A 21,612-nucleotide genomic window follows, 5' to 3' on the forward strand; every position below is an offset into this window, starting at 1 on the left:
ACTGTCTTTATGATATATCATCTTTGAACTCTGACTTACTATTAAGAGTTCTTTATTTTGAATAAGAATACTTCAAGTTAAATTGCCTATGAATGTATACATACCTACCTTTTTAATAGTGAATCTGGGGTGTGCTCCCAGGGGGCAGATGAGTAATTATCTTATTTCTTAATCCAGAGAGCATATATCAAAAGTAACTAAGGGATCTGAAGATATAGAAATGAAGAAAGCATTCCTTCAAATTTATGTCTAATTAAAATTTTGTGAATACTCATAAAAATCCAGGAGTCCTAATACCTGTGTCTTTTGTGACACAGCAAGTATGTGTCACCAAAGGAAAGAGGAGAAATAATGAGTCCCTTGCTCTCAAAGAACTGTCATTTTAGTTATAAGAGCACAAAATTTATATTTTATATATGTATGTGTATATATATATGTGCATGAAATAATTATTAGCTCAGTACATAAACAAGTATAAAATTGTATAGACTTTGGAAGTTGGGATAAATAGAGCAATGAGTCAGATTTACTTTTTAGCTTCTGATGCCTTCAAATGAAATTTTACATGAAACCTCAGGGTAAAAAGTGGATAAAAACAATAGAGCTATCTGATTAATTATGAACAGGCAAGCTTAGAGTTGAAAAACTAGTAAGTAGGTGGTGGGCATGAATTGAGAGTCCAGAGTTCTATAGTCTTGTGTAAAGTGCAGTATATATGTGTAGATATAAACTTAAATGAAAATGTAATTTATATACAGTGAAAAAGTATATCTTTGCCCATTGCAGTTCTGCACGTCTATAATCCCAGCAGTTCTGAAGGCTATGGCAGGAAGATTGTAAGTTTCAGGCCATCCTGGAAAATTTAGTAAGCCCCTGACTCTAGAAGGATGGAGATATAGTTCAGTGCTAAAACACCCCTGGGCTCAGTCTCCATACTGGGGTTTGGGGGCTGGGTAATATATATATATATGTGTGTGTGTGTGTGTGTGTGTGTGTGTGTGCACACATGCTCATTTATATATTTTTTTCTGCATGGGTTATTGAGCCCAGGAGCACTTTACCACTGAGCTACTTCCCCAGGCACTTTTTTAAAATTTATTTTTATTGAGTTAGGATGTTCCTAAATTGCTAGGGCTTCACTAAATTGCTGAGGCTGGCATTAACCTCAGTTTCTTTAATCACCGGGATTCAGGCAAACACCACTATGCCCCACTGTGTGTGTGTGTGTGTGTGTGTGTGTGTGTGTATGTATATATGTGTGTGTGTATATATATATATATATAAAATCTTTAACAGAATAACTAAGAGGTTTTTTTTTACTATATAATCCAGTGAACAATTATGTACCTCTGTGGCATAGACTAATTTCAGCCCCCCACCATCTCACTCATGCCCCCTCCAACAATCAGTACCCTTTCTCCAAAGGTAAACATTATCCTAATTTATCACCCATGTATTTGTTTTACTCAGTTTCAAACTTTCAGATTGAAAAGAATTCTCAGCATTGTTTGTGAAATTCATGTTACATAATGGCAGTAACTCATATGTTTTTTGCATTTCTGTGCAATATTCATTTGTATAAATGGGCCATATTTTATTCATTCATTTTACTAATGATGTATATTTGGTTTGCATTTTTTTTTGGCTCTAAAGTTGTTGTGAACATTATACATAAGCACCTATTTTGGGTGTATATCCAGGAGCATAATTTTGGGTAATGGAAAAGTATATGTGTATATGTTTAGTTTTCCCTTCAACATTTTATTAGAGAAATTATCAAAAATAAAAGTTGACAGAATTGTTGGAATATTCATAAATTCTGCAGTTAACATTTTGCTGTATTTGCTTTAATACATATCTGTACAATTCTCTCCCAATTTTTTATATTTTTTGGTGCATTTCAAAAAGTTGCCAATTAGTTTTCCCAAGTTTACCACTCCTATCAAATATATGAGAGACTGTCATCTGATATTGTCAGTCTATTGTCTTTAAAATTTTTCCCCAGCTTTATTGAGTTATATTTGACAAAATTATATTGTATACAACAATATTTCAATATCTATACATGTGAAATGATTGCTATAACCAAGCTAGTTAACAGATACACAACCTCAGTTTTTTTGTTGAGAACCTTAAGATTCTCTAGTAGTAGTTTTCAACTACACATAGTAGATTAGTATAGTCACCATGCTATACAATAATCTCCAGAATTGTCTTTATTTTATTTTAGACATTATGATAGATGTATTGATATGTTTCCTTGTGGTTTTCTTGCATTTCCCTAGTGAGTACTAGGATTGAGAACCTTTTCATATGCTTGACCTTTTGGAGATCATCTTTTATATAGTCTTTTGCCCAGTTCTTAATTGCATTGTCTGTCCCAAATGAATCTGTAGGAGTTAAAAATACATTTTTACCAATAGAATCAATAGTAAGTATTCTCCCTATAACACTAAAGGTACATAATTGTTCACTGGATTATATAGTAAATAAAAAAAACCTCTTAGTTATTCTGTTAAAGATTTTATATATATATATATATATATATATATATATATATATATACACACACCCACACACATATATATACATACACACACACACACACACATACACACACACACAGTGGGGCATAGTGGTGTTTGCCTGAATCCCAGTGATTAAGGAAACTGAGGTTAATGCAGCCTCAGCAATTTAGTGAAAAGGGAATGAAAACCTGAGATTGTGTTAAGGGCTAGAATACAAAAAAAACAATTTTTTTTTTGCCTTCCCTGCAGATATGCTCAGCTCTTCAAATTATTTCACCCTTTTGGTTTTTTGTTATTTTTTTTAATATTTATTTTTCAGTTGTAGTTGGACACAAATAAAAAAATAAATAAAAATAATAATAAACAAATAAAAAATAATTTATTTTTATGTGGTGCTGGGGATTGAACCCAGGGCCTTGCACATGCTAGGCAAGTGCTCTACTGCTGAGCCACAACCCCAGCTCTGTTCTTGTTATTTTGGATTGAATCCAGGGCACTGAGCTACATCACTAGCTCTCCCCCAACCCACTTTTTTAAAATTTTGAGACAGGAGCTCTCAAGTTGCTGAGGCTGGCCTTGAACTTGCTATCCTCTTGCCTCAGCCTTCTGACTGAGTTGCTGGGATTACAGGCCTGTGCCACCATCCCATGCCCTTTTGCTATTTTTAAAAAATTAATTAAAGGGCTGGGGATGTGGCTCAAGCGGTAGCGCCCTTGGCCTGGCATGCGTGCGGCCCGGGTTCGATCCTCAGCACCACATACAAACAAAGATGTTGTGTCTGCCGAAAACTAAAAATAAATATTAAAAGAAAATTCTCTCTCTCTCTCTCAAAAAAAAATTAATTAAATAGTCCTGGTGTGGTGGCCCATGCCTATAATCCCAGCAACTCAGGAGGCTGAGACAGGAGAATCATAAGCTTAAGGCCAAACTCAGCAAGGCCCTAAGCAACTTAGTGAGATCCTGTCTAAAAAATAAAAGGGTTGGGGATATAGCTCAGTGGTAAAGCCCTTGGGCTCAATCCCCAATACCCTACCCCCATCAATTAATTAATGTATTTGTTTTTGACAGGTTTGAGTACTTCATCACTGAAATACATTCCAAGTCTCATCATTGTGTGTGGGGTGTGTGTGTGTGTGTGTGTGTGTGTGTATTTTTTTACTGGAGATTGCCTTGTGCATGCTACATGAGTACTCTACCACTGAGCCACTTCCCTAGACCCTCTTTTTAATTTTTATTTTGAGACAGGTTCCAAGTTGCCAAGGTCAGTCTCCCAACTGATATTCCTGCCCCTCAGCCTCCCCACTCACTGAGAACACTAACATGTGCCACCACATCTGGCCCTTTTGCTGTTTTACATTATTCTGTGATTGTTTAATACATCAGACATTTGTTTTAGAATATTTTATAGTGTAAATTTTCTTATGAAATGCTGGATAAAAAGATGTGACGAATTTTAAGATCCATGATGACAAAAATTGGTTGTACAATCCTTATCTAAACCATGGAAAATGTGCACAAAAGTGGCATTTCTAAATCTTGTCTTTTTTCCTTACTCTAAACTTACTGGCTGTGAGCACATCTATAATTCTATTGATTGGATTATAGCTTTTCTTTTTAAGTCAGTAGATCAGTCCTGATAAGAATTGGATATCCCTTACTAAGTTCTTTGGATTAGTTCATATTTCAGATGAATATTACTATTGTTGACTCTTACTGTTTACTTTGGGAGTTAGTATATCTCTAATTTTCATTGTATTGCCTTGGAATAAAGTACTTATAATGTATATAGTGTATGTTTATATACCATTTATAATATCATGCAGTATTTTTATAGCTGAGGCTTACAGAAGCTAAGCAACTTAATTTGCCTATGTTTGTCACATTTAATTTTTTTAACAATTTTAATGAGGTATATACCATATAATTCACCAGTTTAGAGTGTATACTTCAGTGGGTTTTTGTATAGAGTTATGCAGCCATCACCAGTCAAGCCTAGAATGGCCTCATAAAAAAACAAAATCCACTATCCATTGCCATCCACATTTCTCCACCTCTACCCCAAAGCTGGAAGCAACCACAAATCTACTTCCTGTCTATAGATTTGTCTGTCTTGGACATTTCACAAATGGACTCCTACTGATATGTGGTCATTTGTGCCTGATTCTTTGACTTAGCATAACTTTAAGTTTTACATATTTTATAATGTAGTAGGACTTTGTATGTATGTGCTTCTGTTGCTGGAGATGGAACCCAGGGCCTCATGCATGCTAGGCAAGTCCTCTACTACTAAATTATTTCACCATTCCAGGACTTCATTCTTTTTGTCAGATATTCCATTTTGTAGATATACCACTTAATAATTTCATTAATTGATAGATATTTGGGATATTTCTAGCTTTTTGGCTCTTATGAATGCTGCTACATTGAACAGTTGTGTTCAAGTATTCTTGCAGTTATATATTTTCATTGCTTAGATATACACTTATGGAATTGCTGTACCCAATAACTCCACATTTAACCTTTTGAAAAACTGTCAACTCTTGGACCATATTACATCTGCCACAGCAATGTAGAGGGCTTTGATATCTACATGTACTTGTTAAAAATTATTATTTGTCATTTTGGTGGATGACAGTGAAGTGTTGCTTTTCTCCCTCTTTTTTCTTTTGGTGGTGCTTGGGCTCAAACCCAGGGCCTCACACATTAGACAAATGTTCTATCATTGAGCACTCCAGCCCAGGTGATATAGTTTTCATTGTGGTTTTGATGAGTATTTCCCTAAAGGCTAATTAAATTGAACATCTTCAGGGGCTTAATTGGATCTTTGTATTCCTCCTTTGAGAAGTGTCTGTTCAAATCTTGTGTGAGTGTGTGCTAAGAATTGAATCCAGTGCTTTGTACATGCCATGTATGTGCTCAACCACTGAACTACATCCCCACTTTTTTTTTTTTTTGTACTGGGGATTAAACCAAGGGGCACTTAACCACTGAGCCACATCCTTAGCCCTTTTTTGTATTTTTATTAGAGAGGGTTTTACTGAGTTGCTTAGGGCCTTGCTAAATTGCTGAGGCTAGTTTTGAACTCTCAATCCTCCTGCCTCATCCTCTCCAGCCAGTGGGATTATATTTGTGTGCCACCACGCCTGGCTATCCACATTTTTTTTTAGGCAGGTTCTTAACTATATCTTTCATGTTGTCTTTAACTCTTGGCCTCAAGCAGTTCTACTTTTGCCTCTGGAGTAGCTAGCACTACGGGAATGCACCACCATGCCCATTCTTTTTTTTACCCATTTTAAAGATCTGAAGCTGGGGACATAGCTCAGTGGTAGAGTGCTTGCCTAGCATGCACCAAGCCCTGGGTTCAGTCCCTAGCGGGAGAGGGGGGAGAGGGGAGACAAACATGGACGGATGGATGGACTGCTTAAACATTTGTGTGAATGTTTTTGGTTTGAAACTAATTGTGTTCCAAAGTGTCTGTACCATTTTATGTTACTACCGGTGACGTGAGTTCCTGTTTTTCCACATCTTTCCAGTTTTTTGGATTTTTACTATCCTAATATGTATATATTGGAGTGGGTTTTTGTTTTGTTTTGTATTAATTTTCAGTGCTTAGTACTTTTCATCTCTCTCCTTCCAAATGGGACAGATAATCCGAAAGAGCTAGATTTTGGTAGTTCCCTTTTCTGAGTGACACTTAGCTCTGACAAGTGTTTCTCCTGAGGGTAAGTTTTGGTAAGCACAGAATGCCCTGATTACTTATAGTCCACTACTTGGGAGACTGAGGCAAGAGGATTGTTTAAGTCTGGGAGTTTGAGGTTAATGTGGGCAACATAGTTGCAAGACCCCCATATTTAAAAAACAGAATGCTTTAGCATATTTCAAATCATTCCTTTTCTACTTAGAGGAATCATGAGATTTTTTTCATTGCAAGGACCTGATAAAGAGGTCTTGGAGGTAAAATTCACAAGTGTGATTGTTCCCCTAAGATTTGAGTTCCACAATTCATCAACACAATTATTTAGTTTTTATACCTTGGCACTGAGTCTCTGGGGTTTCTATTCTAGTAAGTGGGATTCCATATATCCACCTTTCTCTCTGATTGTAGGAGGAAATGTTTGTCCTGTAACCTCACTCACTATTTTTTGGTACCAGGGATTGAACCCAAGGGCACTTAATCACTGAGCCACATCCCCAGCCCTGTTTATTTTTTATTTGGAGACAGCATCTTACTAAGTTGTTTATAGCCTCTCTAAATTGTTGAGCCTGGCCTCCAATCTGCAATCCTCCTCCCTCAGCCTCCTGAGCCTCTGAAATTGTAGGCATGCACTTGGTGTGATCTCACTTCAAACGATTAAGAAGAGTTTTAACTTGTTTAGCTTTTTATTTGTTAGACAAAATTCCTAAATTCCTTAAATGCCATAAACCAGGATGGCATTTATAAATTTTTATAATCTATAAATATGAATAGGTCTACTTTATATTAAAGATGAAATAGACTTAGCAGTAGAGCAGGTCAGCTAGGAGAGTTGAGCTTAAACAGTAGTGATAATTATAATCTGACAGAGGGGTAGTTGTAAAATGGAAATAAATATGATAGATTTGGCTCAAAGGCAGTCCTAGGAGTTCAGCAGAGGAAAGGGACATTGGAATGAAGTTGTTTGTTTTCAGTATTTTTTTTTTAAGTTGTTGATAGACCTTTTATTTATATGCAGTGCACTACCACTGAGCCAGTCACAGCCCCTGGGATGAAGTTATTTTTAATGATACCTGAAGTAATGAGACTTATAATCAAATGGGTCTTCTATAAATGCCCTATAAATCATATAAAGGTAGACTTTATGTGGTACAACAGTGTTTACCAAAATTAATAGAAATATCCAAATATTTAAGGTCTGATTTATATTTGAAGGTAAACAGCCGTGCTCCATAGCAAAATTCTGGGGTTACCCAAGTGTTTTTTGATACCTTCAGATCTTCTTTCCTATGCTCAATTGATGTACTTTTGCTCTTCTCTCCCATTAAGTAGTCTGGAGTCTGTTTAACCTCTTTCTCCCAAATGAAATGATGGTATATTAAGTTACCATTTCCTGTCAAGGAACGTATTTTAGTATGGTGTGGATGTGTTTTTATTTAGCATTACATCCAGTAGGTATTTATATAGTTTTCCTATTTCCTATTTACCTTCAAAAATGTTAGAATCCAAGAAATATACCTCCTAAAGAATTATTTTTCAGCATTCTTAACATGAGAGATAAAAATAAAAACATAATTTTTATTGGTGATGTTAGCCTTAGTCTTTAATTAAATTGCTTTTGGCCTCGGGGTAAATCTTGTGTTTATCATGCAAGAGGCCTTCAGTTCAGACCCCAGCATTGCAATAAGCGAAAAAAAAAGAAAGAAAAATTTCAAAATTTTTTGAGACTGTTGTAAAGTAGTTCCAATAAAATTCATGCTAAGTCAGGAAATCATCTCTTGGCCTGCAAATACTCTGGCGATCTGCAACAATGGCAAACAATTCTTTGCCAAAAGAGAAAATTGTAGCCATTTTATTTATAAGTTGAATTATTGAATTGGCTTTTTTGCAAATTTAGATTGGGGAAGATTCCATTCTACAAAGTAGAATGAGAGCTCCCAACCAGGCAATAGCAGAGCAGTGGGTTTGTAAGGTGGGAAGAAAAGAAACAACAGATAAAAATGATTAGCCTCCTATAACTTATAGCTACTTTTTTATAAGGGTTAAAGCAGAGGGAATTTGCATGTCATGCTGACTAAAACTAGCCTGCTTGGGGATTTGGCTATTAACTCTCTGGGAAGATCAGATAAACAAGTTGGTTTCGCTTTGCTGGCATAGAATTTCAGCAAGAGTGACTGCATTTTGGTTTCTGGTTTGGGCCTCATGCAGAGCCCTGTTCAAACCAATGACATCTTACATGTTTAAATCAGTGAGGAAATGCCATTTCCCTTCAAAACCAGTTTGCTTGGTGGGATAGAAAAGGTAGTTGAATTTGAAAGGGAATTGAAAGGGAAGAAAGTGGAGGTGGAGCTTAGGAGACTCTTAAAATTAGGTAAAAATACCTCAGAGAGATGGTTTATTTTAATGATACATATGAATTAAAAATCAAAAGCTGCCAAGAAATCAAGGGACTAACTCTGCTGTGAGACCCTCACATGGTTTTACCTAGGGTTTCAAGGTTTTTTTGTTTGTGGTATCTCCTAATATGTGCATAGTTCTACATTCTATCTTAATTTTGTTTCCCCATAATCTTGATTATACCTGCCTTTTAATTGGCATTGCCACAACCTGTAGTGATAACACATTTCTCTTCCAAATAGGACACTGTGCAATCCTATGTATGAAATACTCAGTATTTAATAGAAACCAACTAGTAAATTTCATTTTAAAAACAAGCAAACAAATCCCAGCCCTGGAAGCAGAGCAATTTTTCAAACATTCAGGCCACGCTCGCCTGTCAACTTTCTTAATAAATATAAAGTGATATCATATCTCAGTTGATATCATATCTCAGTATCTAGATAAGATGCAGACTTTTGTTTCTGTGTGTATGTACAAAAAGTATAGTTAAATGCTATTATTTGGGGGTTTTCTTGCTGTTATGAGCAAGATTAATAGAACATCAGAGCTAAAATACACATTGTGACCAACTATTCCAAATCTTTCTTTTTTTATGACCATAAGTGTAAGTTTGGCAAAATTCAGAGAAAACATGCCTAGCAGGAGACTGCAGCTGGGGAGGAGGTGGTGCTAGCAGCAGTTTTAAGGCTGTAAGGAGAAAAATCAGAAGGGCTGGCTCTTATTTCTTACTGGATAAAAAGATACAGCTTTTGGTGACAAGCTGCATTCTTTAGCAGTGACTTTATTTTTCCGTCACCACAAACCAGACTTGTACTATTTCCAGTCTCAGCACATTATTTAGGCAATTCCCCACTGCATTGTTTTAGTTTCTGAAAGTGTATCATATTCCCTAAGTTGAATCCAACTTTTAATGGAATGCCTTTCAGATGGTCACATTTTACATTTTCATCTGTTTTTGTCTTAAGATTTGGCCCCAGAATGTTCTTGCAACACTATTCATTTTGTAGATGCTATCTTATTTATTAACAAACAACTGGAATGTTTCAGAGATTTTTCTCATAAGGTTGGACCTGCTTTGTTATATTTTGATTCTGCCTGTGTCTGAACCTGTCATTTCCCATTGCCCTGTATTTGCATGTTTTATAGTCCTCTGTCCTTTTTATATTCTACCTTCTTCCATGTTGCTGCATTTTTCCTTAGTGCACATTAAATTATTCTTTTTCTATAGGACAAATGTGTCTTTTTGAATTCACTTGGAATTTTTATTTATTTTTTGTTTATTTTATTTTATTTTTTTACATGCAGACTTATATGGAGAACTAAAGAAAGCATTAAGGAGAATGTTGTTTAAATTTATTGATAATAGATTTGCTTTTCCAACTGAATTCTACCTGTCCAAGAGCAACTGTGTGTATCCTATCACTGAGGACATGATAAATAAGACTGTAAGATACTTAAGTAGATGATGGATAAAGGAAATCAGGAAGAATGAAATATCTACTTAAATGACTGGTGATATCATTATAGGAGAGCCCAAATGGTTCAGAGGTTTGTTTTTGTTTTTGTACTAGGATTGAACCCAGGCCCACGTTAACACTGAGCTACATCCCTAAACCCACTCCACCCCACCCCACTTTTTTTTTTTCCCAGATAGCATCTCACCAAGTTGCTTAGGGTCTGGCTAAATTGCTGAGGCCAGCCACAAACTCTTCTGACTCAGTTCATGAGTTGTTGGGATTTCAGGCTTTTGCCACTGCACCTTGTTCAGAGGTATTAAGTAACATGCCTAAAGTCACATACTTGTTTACATGCCAGTGTTGAAATTCCATGAAATGCTTGTATTTACACAGTCCTTCTCTGCTATTAACCTAGTAGAAATTCTGGATTTGAAAATAATATGGAAGTATAGAGAGGTGTAGTTTGGTTTGGACCTATTGGGATGGGTAGGTAGAAATTTGAAAAATAGCAAGCCAGGTGTTGTCACTTGGAGAAGCCCTGTTGTAATTCATATCAAATTTACCTTTTTTATTGTGATTTATCAAATCATTAGCAATTTTTTCGTATTATATCAGCAGTTTTTTTAAAAAGTTAAGTGTTATATGACATAGATTATAGGAACACTAGTGATTTGATATAGATCATTCAGCTATCCAGTAATGTTTTAGTCCTAACTATGTGCCAGGTACTGTGCATTGGTAAACAGATAGAGCTGGGTAAGGTAGCACAATCTTGTAATTCCAGTGACTCAAGAGTCATGAAGATCACTAAATTTGAGACCAGAAATTCAAGAAGACCCTGCCTTGATGATTGATTGATCAGTTGATTGGCAGGCAGGCAGTCAGCAGGATATATATAGCTCATTGGTATAGAGTGCCCTGGGTTCGGTCTCTAGTATGGGTTAGGGAAGGGAATCACAGTTAAATTGCTTTTTTAGCCCAAACACAGTGATAGTTTGTATTCATAGCCACAGAGACGATTATTCTTGCTGTAATATAAATCCAAGGAGCTTTCATTCAAGAATTGCCAATTCCCAGGTACTTTTTGGCCTTTTTCTAACTGGTGTTCTCTGCTTTAATCAAATACTCTCTTGAAGACCAGTGTTTATATTAACAATTTGGTACTTTGGTGATTTAGATAGATCTTCATAAGTTGATTCATAATTCTTTCTATACATTGGACATGATTAATTGCTAAATGTTATTTTCCACTGGTGGTTAAAATCACTAAGTTCATATTTGGGGAAAGGGTTGTGTGTCAGCGTACAGAGGAGACTGGTTATTTTGTTTCTGTTTTTTATTTTTGTTTTCTAGCTTTTTAAATATATTTTTGTTCTAATTAATTATACATGACAGTACAGTGCATTTTGACACATCATACATAAATGGAATATAACTTCTCATTTGTCTGGTTATACATGTAGAGTTACAGGTCATGTAATCATATATGCACATAGGGGAATAATATCTGATTCATTCTACTATCATTCCTAACCCCATGCCCCCTCCCTTCCCTTCCTTCCCCTCTGTCTAGTCCAGAATACCTCTTTCTCCCCTTACACACACACACACACACACACACACACTCTCTCTCTCTCTCTCTCTCTCTCTCTCTCTCTCACACACACACACACACACACACACACACACTTATTGTGAATTAATGTGTTGAGGGGCACCCAGGTTGGTTCCATAGTTTAGCTACTGTGAATTGAGCTGCTGTAAACATTGACACTATAGTATGCTGATTTTGAGTCCTTTGGGTATAAACCTAGGAATGGGATGACTGGGTCAAGTGGTGTTTCCATTCCAAGTTTTCTTAGGAATTTCCATATTGTTTTCCAGAGTGGTGCATGAGTTTGCAGTCCCAACCATGTATGAGTGTACACTTTCCCCATATCCTTGCAACATTTATTGTAAAACTTATATTCTTGATAATTGCTATTCAAAATGGCGTTCCATCTGCTTTCCATAGTGGTTGTACTAATTTGCAGTCCCACCAGCAATGTATGAGTGTACCTCCCCCCCCCCACATCCTTGACAGCATTCATTGTTTTATATTATTGATTGTCATTCTGATGAGACTGTGTCTCTTTCAAGAATCTGAGAGAAAGCCAGTAAGACTAAAAAGCAATGATTTGAATGCAGGATTAAAGACTTACTCTACCCAGTGCACAGTGCATCCCAGTGCCTCAGGGCGCTAAGGCAGGAGGATCTTGAGTTCAGAGTCAGCCTTAGCAAAAGCTAGGCGCTAAGCAATTCAGTGAGACCCTGTCTCTAAATAAAATAGGGCTGGGGATGTGACTAAGTGGTTGAGTACCCCTGAGTTCAATCCCCAGTACCCCCACCCCCCCAAAAAATTGCTCTAACTTCTATATAGAAAACAAATTGAGGGTTTGCTAGCTAATACTGCATACTAGGGAAGAAATGAGAGCTTACACTAGGCAACATGTCTATGTTGGCAATAGAAATGGAAAGAAAATAACAGATTGTCTATTTATGTAGAAAATAAGTTCACCACAACCTGATGACATACTTAATATGAGAGGGTGAGGAAGAAGGAGGAGGTGTCAAGGATGTCTTTATCTTACAAAAATAGAAAGACAGGATCATGCCATTTACTGAGATAGAGAAGCCTAAAAGAGGATCAGATTTTTTAAGGGGAATTTGTTTATGGACATGTTGAGTTTGAGGTACCCTTGAGTCATTGGATTGGAACTATCAGGTAGAACCTAGAGTTTAAAAGGGAGATCTAGACTCAAAATGTAATTTGCCGGGGTGGGGTGGGGGGCTGCTGGGGTTGAACCAGGTCCTTGTGCATGTGAGGCAAGCACTCTACCAACTGAGCTATATCCCCAGCCCTAGAAATGTATAAATTTATGAATCATACCATTTCAACTGTCAACAAGGCCATAGTGTTAGGTGAAGACCATGACAGGATTAAAAAAGGATGCACATAGGATCTTATTCAACACCCTCTACCCCCTCAAGATAGAGGCAGATAGCTAATGGATTCTCTTGAAAGTACTTTTTCCTTACACTAAATAATAAATGTTCAAAATATTAGTCCTTATTAACTTTGAGAAAAGTTGATGCTGGATCACCACTGTTGTCAAAGTATGTGAGGGCTGATGGTATAGTTCAGTGATGGAACACTTGCCTAGTATGTTTGAGGTACTGGGTTCAAACCCCAGAACTACCAAGAAAAAGAGAATTCAAAGCATGCTGGGATTTTGTTTGTATTTTGTTTTTGCAAGGGAGCATATCTAATACTATCATTTGAAAACATGGGCATCAATGCAGGCACCGTTGCTATCACTGTGAACATCATTTGAAAAGTATGTTTTTATACCTTTTATCATCAGCTCTATACTTAGGCCCTGGAGTATATTCTATTCAAAATTTTTAGTTTTCATTTGTTTTTAGCTGGCAATGACAGTAGCCAAGGAAATGAAGTAGGAACAAATCATAGTCATTGGCATTGGGAATCCGTAAGACAATTTTCAGGCTTGATGATAAGACTCAAAAATCAGCATGTAATCCTACTCACAGCTTTATAGCAAAAGAATACAAAGCAAAATCAGTAAAGGGGAAAGGTGCATAGGGCAAAGTTCGGAAGAAATAAAGCATCAGCTTCCAAAAGTCCTTTCCTTGTGGAGTTATACAGAAAACTTAATTCCTCCAACATGCGGAAACATGTGTGAAGGGTTATCGTCTAGGGAAGCTTATTGGTGATTCATACCCAAGGGATTAAAATAGACACTTACTTGCCTAGCATATACCATATTCCAGAATCAGAAGGAAATCAGGTTTTTGGCAAAAATCGTAGTTTACATAAAGAGTTTGGGCACAGTGAACCATCAGTTATGGAATGGGAAGAATCATCCCCCAATCCAAATCTTTATTTTTTGAGCTAATGGGGATTGACAAGAGCATCCCACCACCACCACCTCCCCCTCTTTTTTTTTAAACTAAGGATTGAACTCAGAGGCCCTGAGCCACATCTCTAGCCCTTTCTTGTGTTTTATTTAGAGACAGGATATCACTGAGTTGCTTAGCACCTAGCTTTTGCTAAGGCTGGCTTTGAACTTGTGATCCTCAAATATCTCAGCCTCCCAAGCCAGTGGGATTGTAGGTGTGTGCTGTGCCACCGCACCTGTATATGTATGTATGTATGTATGTGTATATATATAAAATTTTTTTTTCCATTTTGAGATACGGTCTCATTTAATTTGCCCAGGCCGGACTCAAACTTGGGATTCTTCACCTCAGCCTCCTTGGTAGCTAAGGTTACAGGTCTTTACCTCCACACCTGGTTTCAGTATATTTTTTCAAAGTAATGTAAATGAACAAAATCCAAATCCTTTAACTAATAAAGTGGGAGAGTTGGTCTTAGATGATTTATAAAACTCCCATTTAAAAGTTTTACTTTGGACTGGGTTGTGGCTTAGTGGCAAAGTGCTTGCCTACCATGTGTGAGTCACTGGGTTCCATTCTCAGCACTAAATATAAATAAATAAAATAAAGATCCATCAATGACTAAATATATATATATATTTAAAAATTTTACTTTTCCTCTAGTCCAGTGCAAAAGTCAGTTGTTAAATGCTCTGCACTAAGGCAGAGCTGTAATAATACTTATTGACTGAACTTATGTATTTGGCCCAATGCCTAGGATAACACTTAATTCCCATTTAACCAGGGGTAACAGTGTACACCTATAATCCCAGTGACTCAGGAGGCTGAGGCAGGAGAATTGCAAGTGTAAGGTCAACCTTAGTATTTTAGCAAGACCCTGTCTCACAATGAAATAGTAATGACAGGAAATGTAGCTCAGTGGTAAAGCAATTCTGGATTGAATACCCAGTATCGAAGCAAAACAAAACATCACACCGTTGGATTCTTATAGTGACCCTAGTATTTTAAAGATGGAGAGACTGAAGCTCAAAGACATTAAATAACATATATAGCACATAGGTGACAGAATAGAGACATTCTGTTTGACTCTACACTATGGAATTTTTCTGCATTGAAGATTTGGCTAGTCTTCAAGGTGATTAAGAACAGGGTGCCCATACCATATTTATGATTTAATATCTAAAGATGAAATAGGAAATGGGAAGACAAAGATATACTTGCTTGGGGAAAATGTCCATGAAATCCTGGAATACTGGAAATAATCATGAGATTTAAATAATCATGACACACATTCCTTGAGCAACATTCACTGAGGTACATCCTTAGCCCATGCCCTTGCTTACAAAAGTAACAATGCAGCTGGGTGTGGTAGTGCAAGCCAGTAATCCCATTGACTCAGGAGGCTGAGGAAGGAGGATTGCAAGCTTGAGGCCAGCCTGGGCAGTTTAGGAAGACTGTCTGGAAAAAAAAATCAGGCTTCCGGATGTAGCCGAGTAGTAAAACACCCCTGGGTAATGCGCGCGTGCACACACACACACACACACACACAGAGTAAAATGATGCAGGCAACATATGTGCAAGGAAAACTGATGGGAAATTACGTAAATCCTTACTGATTCAACCTCTAATCCAGTCCCTAGCACCTGACCCTCTGTAAATATTAACATACTACATCAAAGAACTGCTGTTTTCCTTCTGGAGGTGGCCCACACTTTTTCCTTGAATGTGTGTTCCTTGATTTACTCCGAAAACTTTTCACTCAAGATGGCTTGTATTCTCCTTTGTTTAAATGGCCAGCATTCTCCCTTGAATGCCTGTTACCTTATCCAAAAGACATCTCTCTCTTGAGAGCCCACATTCTCCTCTGAATGTTTACCTACTTTCCTAAATATGTGCCTCTGCCTTGTGCCTACTGAAATTCTTTTCAGTCACTTATAACAAGGACCTCACTTGCCCTGAGTTGAGGTCCCCCTTTCTAGGAACTCCTCCAGTCTGACAAAGGATCACACTTTTTGATTGTGTAGACTGCACAGTGAAATTTGCAGATTTTATTGCAACAATACCCAGTCTTTCAAACAGTAGATGCATTTTAAGGTTATTTTATCTGTGGAAAGAAAAGAAAAAAGTAATTCTGGGATGGCCAGTTTTAACACAAATATTGTTAATACTGTGACCACAACTCTGTTGCAGCGTACAGAATGTGACTTAACTGAGTACAGTTCCACTGCTTGATCACATGGCAGGTCTATTTATATTATCTATTGGTATATCAGAAATGAATATATCTTGATATATTGGACTTCATGGAAAAATAACTTCTATTAATTTTATGCTAGTTTTTCAGTAAGACTTTCCTTTAAAACTACGTCTGAGGGCTGGGGTTGTGACTCAGCGGTAGAGTGCTTGCCTAGCACGTGTGAGGCCCTGAGTTTGATCCTCAGCACCACATAAAAATAAAATAGTTATTGTGTCCAACTACAACTAAAAAAAATCAACTAGGTCTGATATCTAAACATGAATTTTTTGTTATGCTTTATTGTAGAAGCTAAAGTTAAGGCAGAGCTGGGTGCCCCCCTTCTCCCAAACCAAACAAAAACAAAGAAAACAGAACTGTAATAAAATAAGGTTTTTAATCTTTAATTCTTTTTTTAATATTTAGGAACAAGTTCCAGTTCCAGTTTATCATCCAACACCTAGCCAGACTCGGCTAGCAACTCAGCTGACTGAAGAGGAACAAATTAGGATAGCTCAAAGAATAGGCCTTATACAGCATCTGCCTAAAGGAGTTTATGACCCTGGAAGAGATGGATCCGAAAAAAAGATCCGGGAGTAAGTTTTAATTAATAAACACATTTCAGAGGTCTGTTTTCTGAGATTAACTTTTTGAAAATTTGCTTTTTCTCATGTACTTTGGAAGTCTGTGATATTTATGATTTTAGAACACCTCAGTTAATGCAATAAGATGTTCAGAGTAACAATAAGGAAGAATTTTGTAAAAAACAAAAAGCTAAGAAATCATGTGTGGATTCAGACCATTATATGCTGCTTGTCTATTTGAATGACTTTGGTAGTTAATTCACCTATATGAAAGTGAACATTGCTGGTGGCCTCTCAACAGGTTTTTGGAAAGTAGTTTGGCAGTATTTCAAGGACTGATAACCTCTGAGAAAGAGTTATGTACAATATTCCAGGAATCTGTCCCAAAATGTATACTTCACTCCCCCCATGCCAGAGCTTTATGCACTAAATATTCACTGCAGTCTTATTAGCTGCCTAATTGTTCAAGAGTAGAGGTATATTTAAGTAAATTATAATACAGGAATACATCAATAACATGAAGTCATTAAAATTGTTAAGGCTTTATAGTGATATGAGAGAAATTTATTTCTTGTGAAATAATTCATTATGCTTAATGAGTTGTAGGTAAAATTTTGCTTATTGAGAATTTTTGTCCCCAGGGCTCATCATTGATATCTGAGAATCTTTAATGAGGACATTCATTTTCCTTTTAAATTGAGATAGGCTTCACTAACACAGACATAATCTAATTTACTGTGTTAGTTAATGTTAGGCTGTTTTAGCTGTAGCAACATTTAGTTCTAGTACTTACAATATAGTCTGTGTAGATATTGACTTCTAAAACACTGTAGAATTGGTTTGCTTTCTTGAACCTCAGAAAAGTGTAGTGAACTCCAAACTGGGTTAATGAAGATAGGTTTAAAACAGCAGCCCAGTAGGTAGGATTAAATCAGTGGTTATGTTTTCATATGTAGTTATTAAAATGCAAATTTTAATAAAATTACTCCAGCATTCTACTAAAAACTCAGTACAAGGAAAGTTGATCTAACTGATGCTTTCCTTCATAAAGTGCCACATTCTTCATAGATGTATCCTGTAATATGTAGCTGTTTACAAACACATCAGTGAACCTGATTCTGAGGTCCATTTCTCTTTGCTCTGCTGATTGTGATGAAGGCCCAGCAAATTCCCAGGAAATTAAAATAAGATAATGTGAATGTGTCAGCATTTATCAACATTGAATACATCACTATGGATGTATTCAGTTTGCATGCTTTGGTAATGAGGTGACAGGCAAACCATTCTGATGTGTTGTTTGTATTAACGTTGTCTTTGTTATGGGATTTTAAAGAGTGTTCTGAGTAGGCCACTCACCTAAAAATACTTTACTCTCACATCCACAGGTGTGTGATCTGTATGATGGACTTTGTTTATGGGGACCCAATTCGATTTCTGCCGTGCATGCACATCTATCACCTGGACTGTATAGATGACTGGTTGATGAGATCCTTCACGTGCCCCTCCTGCATGGAGCCAGTTGATGCAGCACTGCTCTCATCCTATGAGACTAATTGAGCCAGGGTCTCTCGTCTGACTTCAAGGGAACCATCATTTTTGGTGGTTTTGATCTTTCGTCACTGAGCCCAAAGAGCCAGGGATTAGGAATTAAGATCATGCACAAAAAGTTTCCTAAAAATTCCTGGATGGCTGCAGATGTTGAGGAAAGTATGTGATATTTTAGAAACTTAGGGGGGGAAAGTAGGATGGTATTTTTATGTAAAGCCTTGACCCAGTGTTTAAGAATATAATTGTATTTAGACCTTGTTATTGCTCCAGTACATAGGAATTGTGTAAAGTGTTAAAGCAACTGTATATGTTTAAATTGTGTGTGTTGAAGATTAGGAAAAAAGATAGTGGTTATTTTTCCTAAATGAAATAACATTCTTCTCTCCACCAAATTTTTTTCTGAAGTTAATGGCATTTGGGTCAAGGTTTTATTAAAAGCTACATTTTATAACACTGGCACAAAAAAAGTAGTTTTAAGCTTGTTTGCACAGTTCTTTTTTTCCATTGGAAATGGAATTCATTGCCTTAGGTCTTTTTAAATAGTGTATTATCGTTGGGGCTGGCTCTATGCTTGAAAACCAGTTTATTTATAACCTGTTGTAAGTGCTATATTCTGTTTGCAGTTAGGAAATGCAGAATTTTAAGTGATCTCCTAGCTTGTAAGCAAACTGAGATGCACTATCCCTTTTCTATATAAAAATGAGTTAATGTGTCAATAAATCAACTCAGCAAGGTGGGTTTAATATTACCCTTTCCTATGTGTTTTAGCTAATTCTTTTGGTTGTTAATATGGTGATAAATGAAAGTCAAGGTAAATTTTAAATATTAAGATTTCCGATTTATTGAGCTTGAATTATGCCACCATGCTTATGTAAAAATGAAGGTGGCACCATGGTAAAACTTAATGAGAAGTAGTTTCTCAGTTGTAATAATTTTGATTTCTCTTTCTTGTGATCTCTCCTTCCCTGTTGTCTTGAACCATAGCAAAAGGATACTGCATCTCTCATTACTATAGTGATGAGGTTATTGAAATTATATAAACACATCTCAGTCTCTGTTTCTTTGAAAGGTATCTGTTAAGTCCTGCTAGGTGATTGACGAGACTAAGTAGGGAGAATAAAGGTAAATGTGATTCATGTTTTGCACACAAATGCAGAATTTTATAACCACATGACTTCATAGTTGTGATCTCAAAAGGAATTTCTCCTTTAATTTTTCTTGCAGTTAATGTAAGAATACTCTAAATCTCTAAGCTTCTGAAGTATTAGAGGTAGAGATGATCTAGTAAAGATGTAGTTTATCCATTTAGCATGTGTTTATTTTTCCTTATGTACTCAAGGTGATTTATTTGTTCAGCTCAGTGATATTACAGCTAAAAAACATTCATTAGCAAAAGGAGAAGCAGTCTACATCTAACAGAGGAATCAGAAATGTTTCTTATTTTTGTTGAGTTGAATGTTTGACTCTAACACTTTTCTACATACAAAACAAGTTCCTTAAAGATTCTTCATAATTGTATTATAGAAGAATTTAGTATGTCATAAATACTTAATTTGACATTCATCTGTAGTAGCCATATGTTGTTTGATTTCCTTATGAGCACCATGATGGAAACACTCAAATGAATTTGAGAAAAATTGGAAGAAATTAGATTATCGGGTTCTGTTAAATTGTTAATGTATCTTGCTTAAATTTTTGTTCATTAATTTATATCCATCTGATTATATAAAGTAAATTTGGAGGAAACAGCTGAAGTTGTGCAATATTTTCAGTGATAATTACTTTTTGTTCTTGTGTTTTCTACTTAAAACATGATGTATATGTTATCCAGTATTATAGTCAGACCTTCTTTTCTAGATTGTCAGAATTGCTAAATGAACTTTTTTTTTAAATCAGTTTCCATTTTGATTTTAGTCTTTCTTTATTATAAGGCTTCTTTCACAGAAGTTTGGTAATATTGAAGGCACCGGTATTGAACAGAATGATTTTTGGGGCACTTTGTATTCTTTGACTTTGTTCTCCACATACCATGTTAAAATCCATCAATTTTGGCTTTTACTGAGTTGTTAAATAAAGTTATAATACAGCTGTGAAGGGCTACAGTTAGAGTTGATTACTGAGAATATCTCCCAAGATATCCCCCCCCAAAAAAGGGGGGGTCATGTATAAATTTTAAATTTGATCACTAAAATGTTTAGGTATATATACCTTTGAGAAATATTTTTATTGTTTGGCATTTAATATCATTTAATCATATACTTTGAAACAGTATAGCATTAAAACACTATAGCATTAAAGCTTCTAAAGCCCAATAGGGGAATTTATTTAGATGTGGGATTTGAGCCAGGTATGGTGGTGCATACCTTAATCCCAGTGATTTAGGAGGCTGAGGCACACAGATGGCAAGTTTAAGGCCAGCCACAGCAACTTAGACCCTGAGAATTTTAAAAAGGTCTGGGGATATAGCTCAGTGGTGAAGTGTCTGCCCCTTGTGTCTTGGCTGCCCCTGCCAAGTCATTTTGAAATGGTATGAAAAGCATAACCAGGAAAAAAAACAATAACCTTATCCTTTTAAATGCAAAAAACAACATGTTACAATACTTCAATTAGGAAATGCAGAATTGGGAGGGAATTTTTCATTAAATTTGTCTCTTGAGAAAATTTACTATTTTTTTACTGGGAGGTTGCTATTTTGGGGTACTTTCCACAGAAGGTTTTGTTTTCTTAGTATGAATGAGGGAGAGCATATTATGCATCTAAAATGCCTAATGTGATCAGTAGAGTAGCAGCACTGTATGCTTTTGAACCCTTTTAAAACCAAGCTTATAGGCTCCAGATTTCCTGGCATTGAGGAAAGTAAGTTAAATTTGCATTAACTAAGGACTTACCCTAAAAATCTGGGCATAGTAATGGATTCTTGTGAGAAGATTTGGTTGGCCATGCCAAAATAAATCAATAAAAAGCCTACCATATAGTAGTTGATGCAGTCAGTTAGGACTCAAAAGCATTATGTGAACTGGGAACCCTAGTCTATGCTGTCAGAAAGACATTGAGATTGGTTTTCAGTACTGAGTGCAGGAGCAGGCTACATTCTGCTGATTCCAGGAGTAGAGCTAATCCTTCAGTTTTGAAGCAGTGCCAAATAATGATCTTCTATCCATGAGTGTGGCTAAACTCAGTAAACAGATTATAAACTACAGTATTACAGTGC

At 36.3% G+C, this 21,612-nt stretch overlaps 1 protein-coding gene across 1 annotated transcript in view; it reads left to right on the forward strand.

The window, feature by feature from the left end:
• The window catches only part of Rnf11 (ring finger protein 11), a 29,533-nt gene extending 9,032 nt beyond the window's left edge, over nucleotides 1-20,501 (forward strand). Inside the window, exons 2-3 of the mRNA XM_027944896.2 lie at nucleotides 16,696-16,865; nucleotides 18,239-20,501. Coding sequence (XP_027800697.1) covers nucleotides 16,696-16,865; nucleotides 18,239-18,410 — 342 coding nt within the window. The 3' untranslated portion in view covers nucleotides 18,411-20,501. The remainder of the gene's footprint in view (nucleotides 1-16,695; nucleotides 16,866-18,238) is intronic.
• Nucleotides 20,502-21,612: the final 1,111 nt, after the last annotated feature.

This window comes from Marmota flaviventris, chromosome 10, assembly GCF_047511675.1.
Source record: "Marmota flaviventris isolate mMarFla1 chromosome 10, mMarFla1.hap1, whole genome shotgun sequence".
Lineage (NCBI taxonomy): Eukaryota > Metazoa > Chordata > Mammalia > Rodentia > Sciuridae > Marmota > Marmota flaviventris.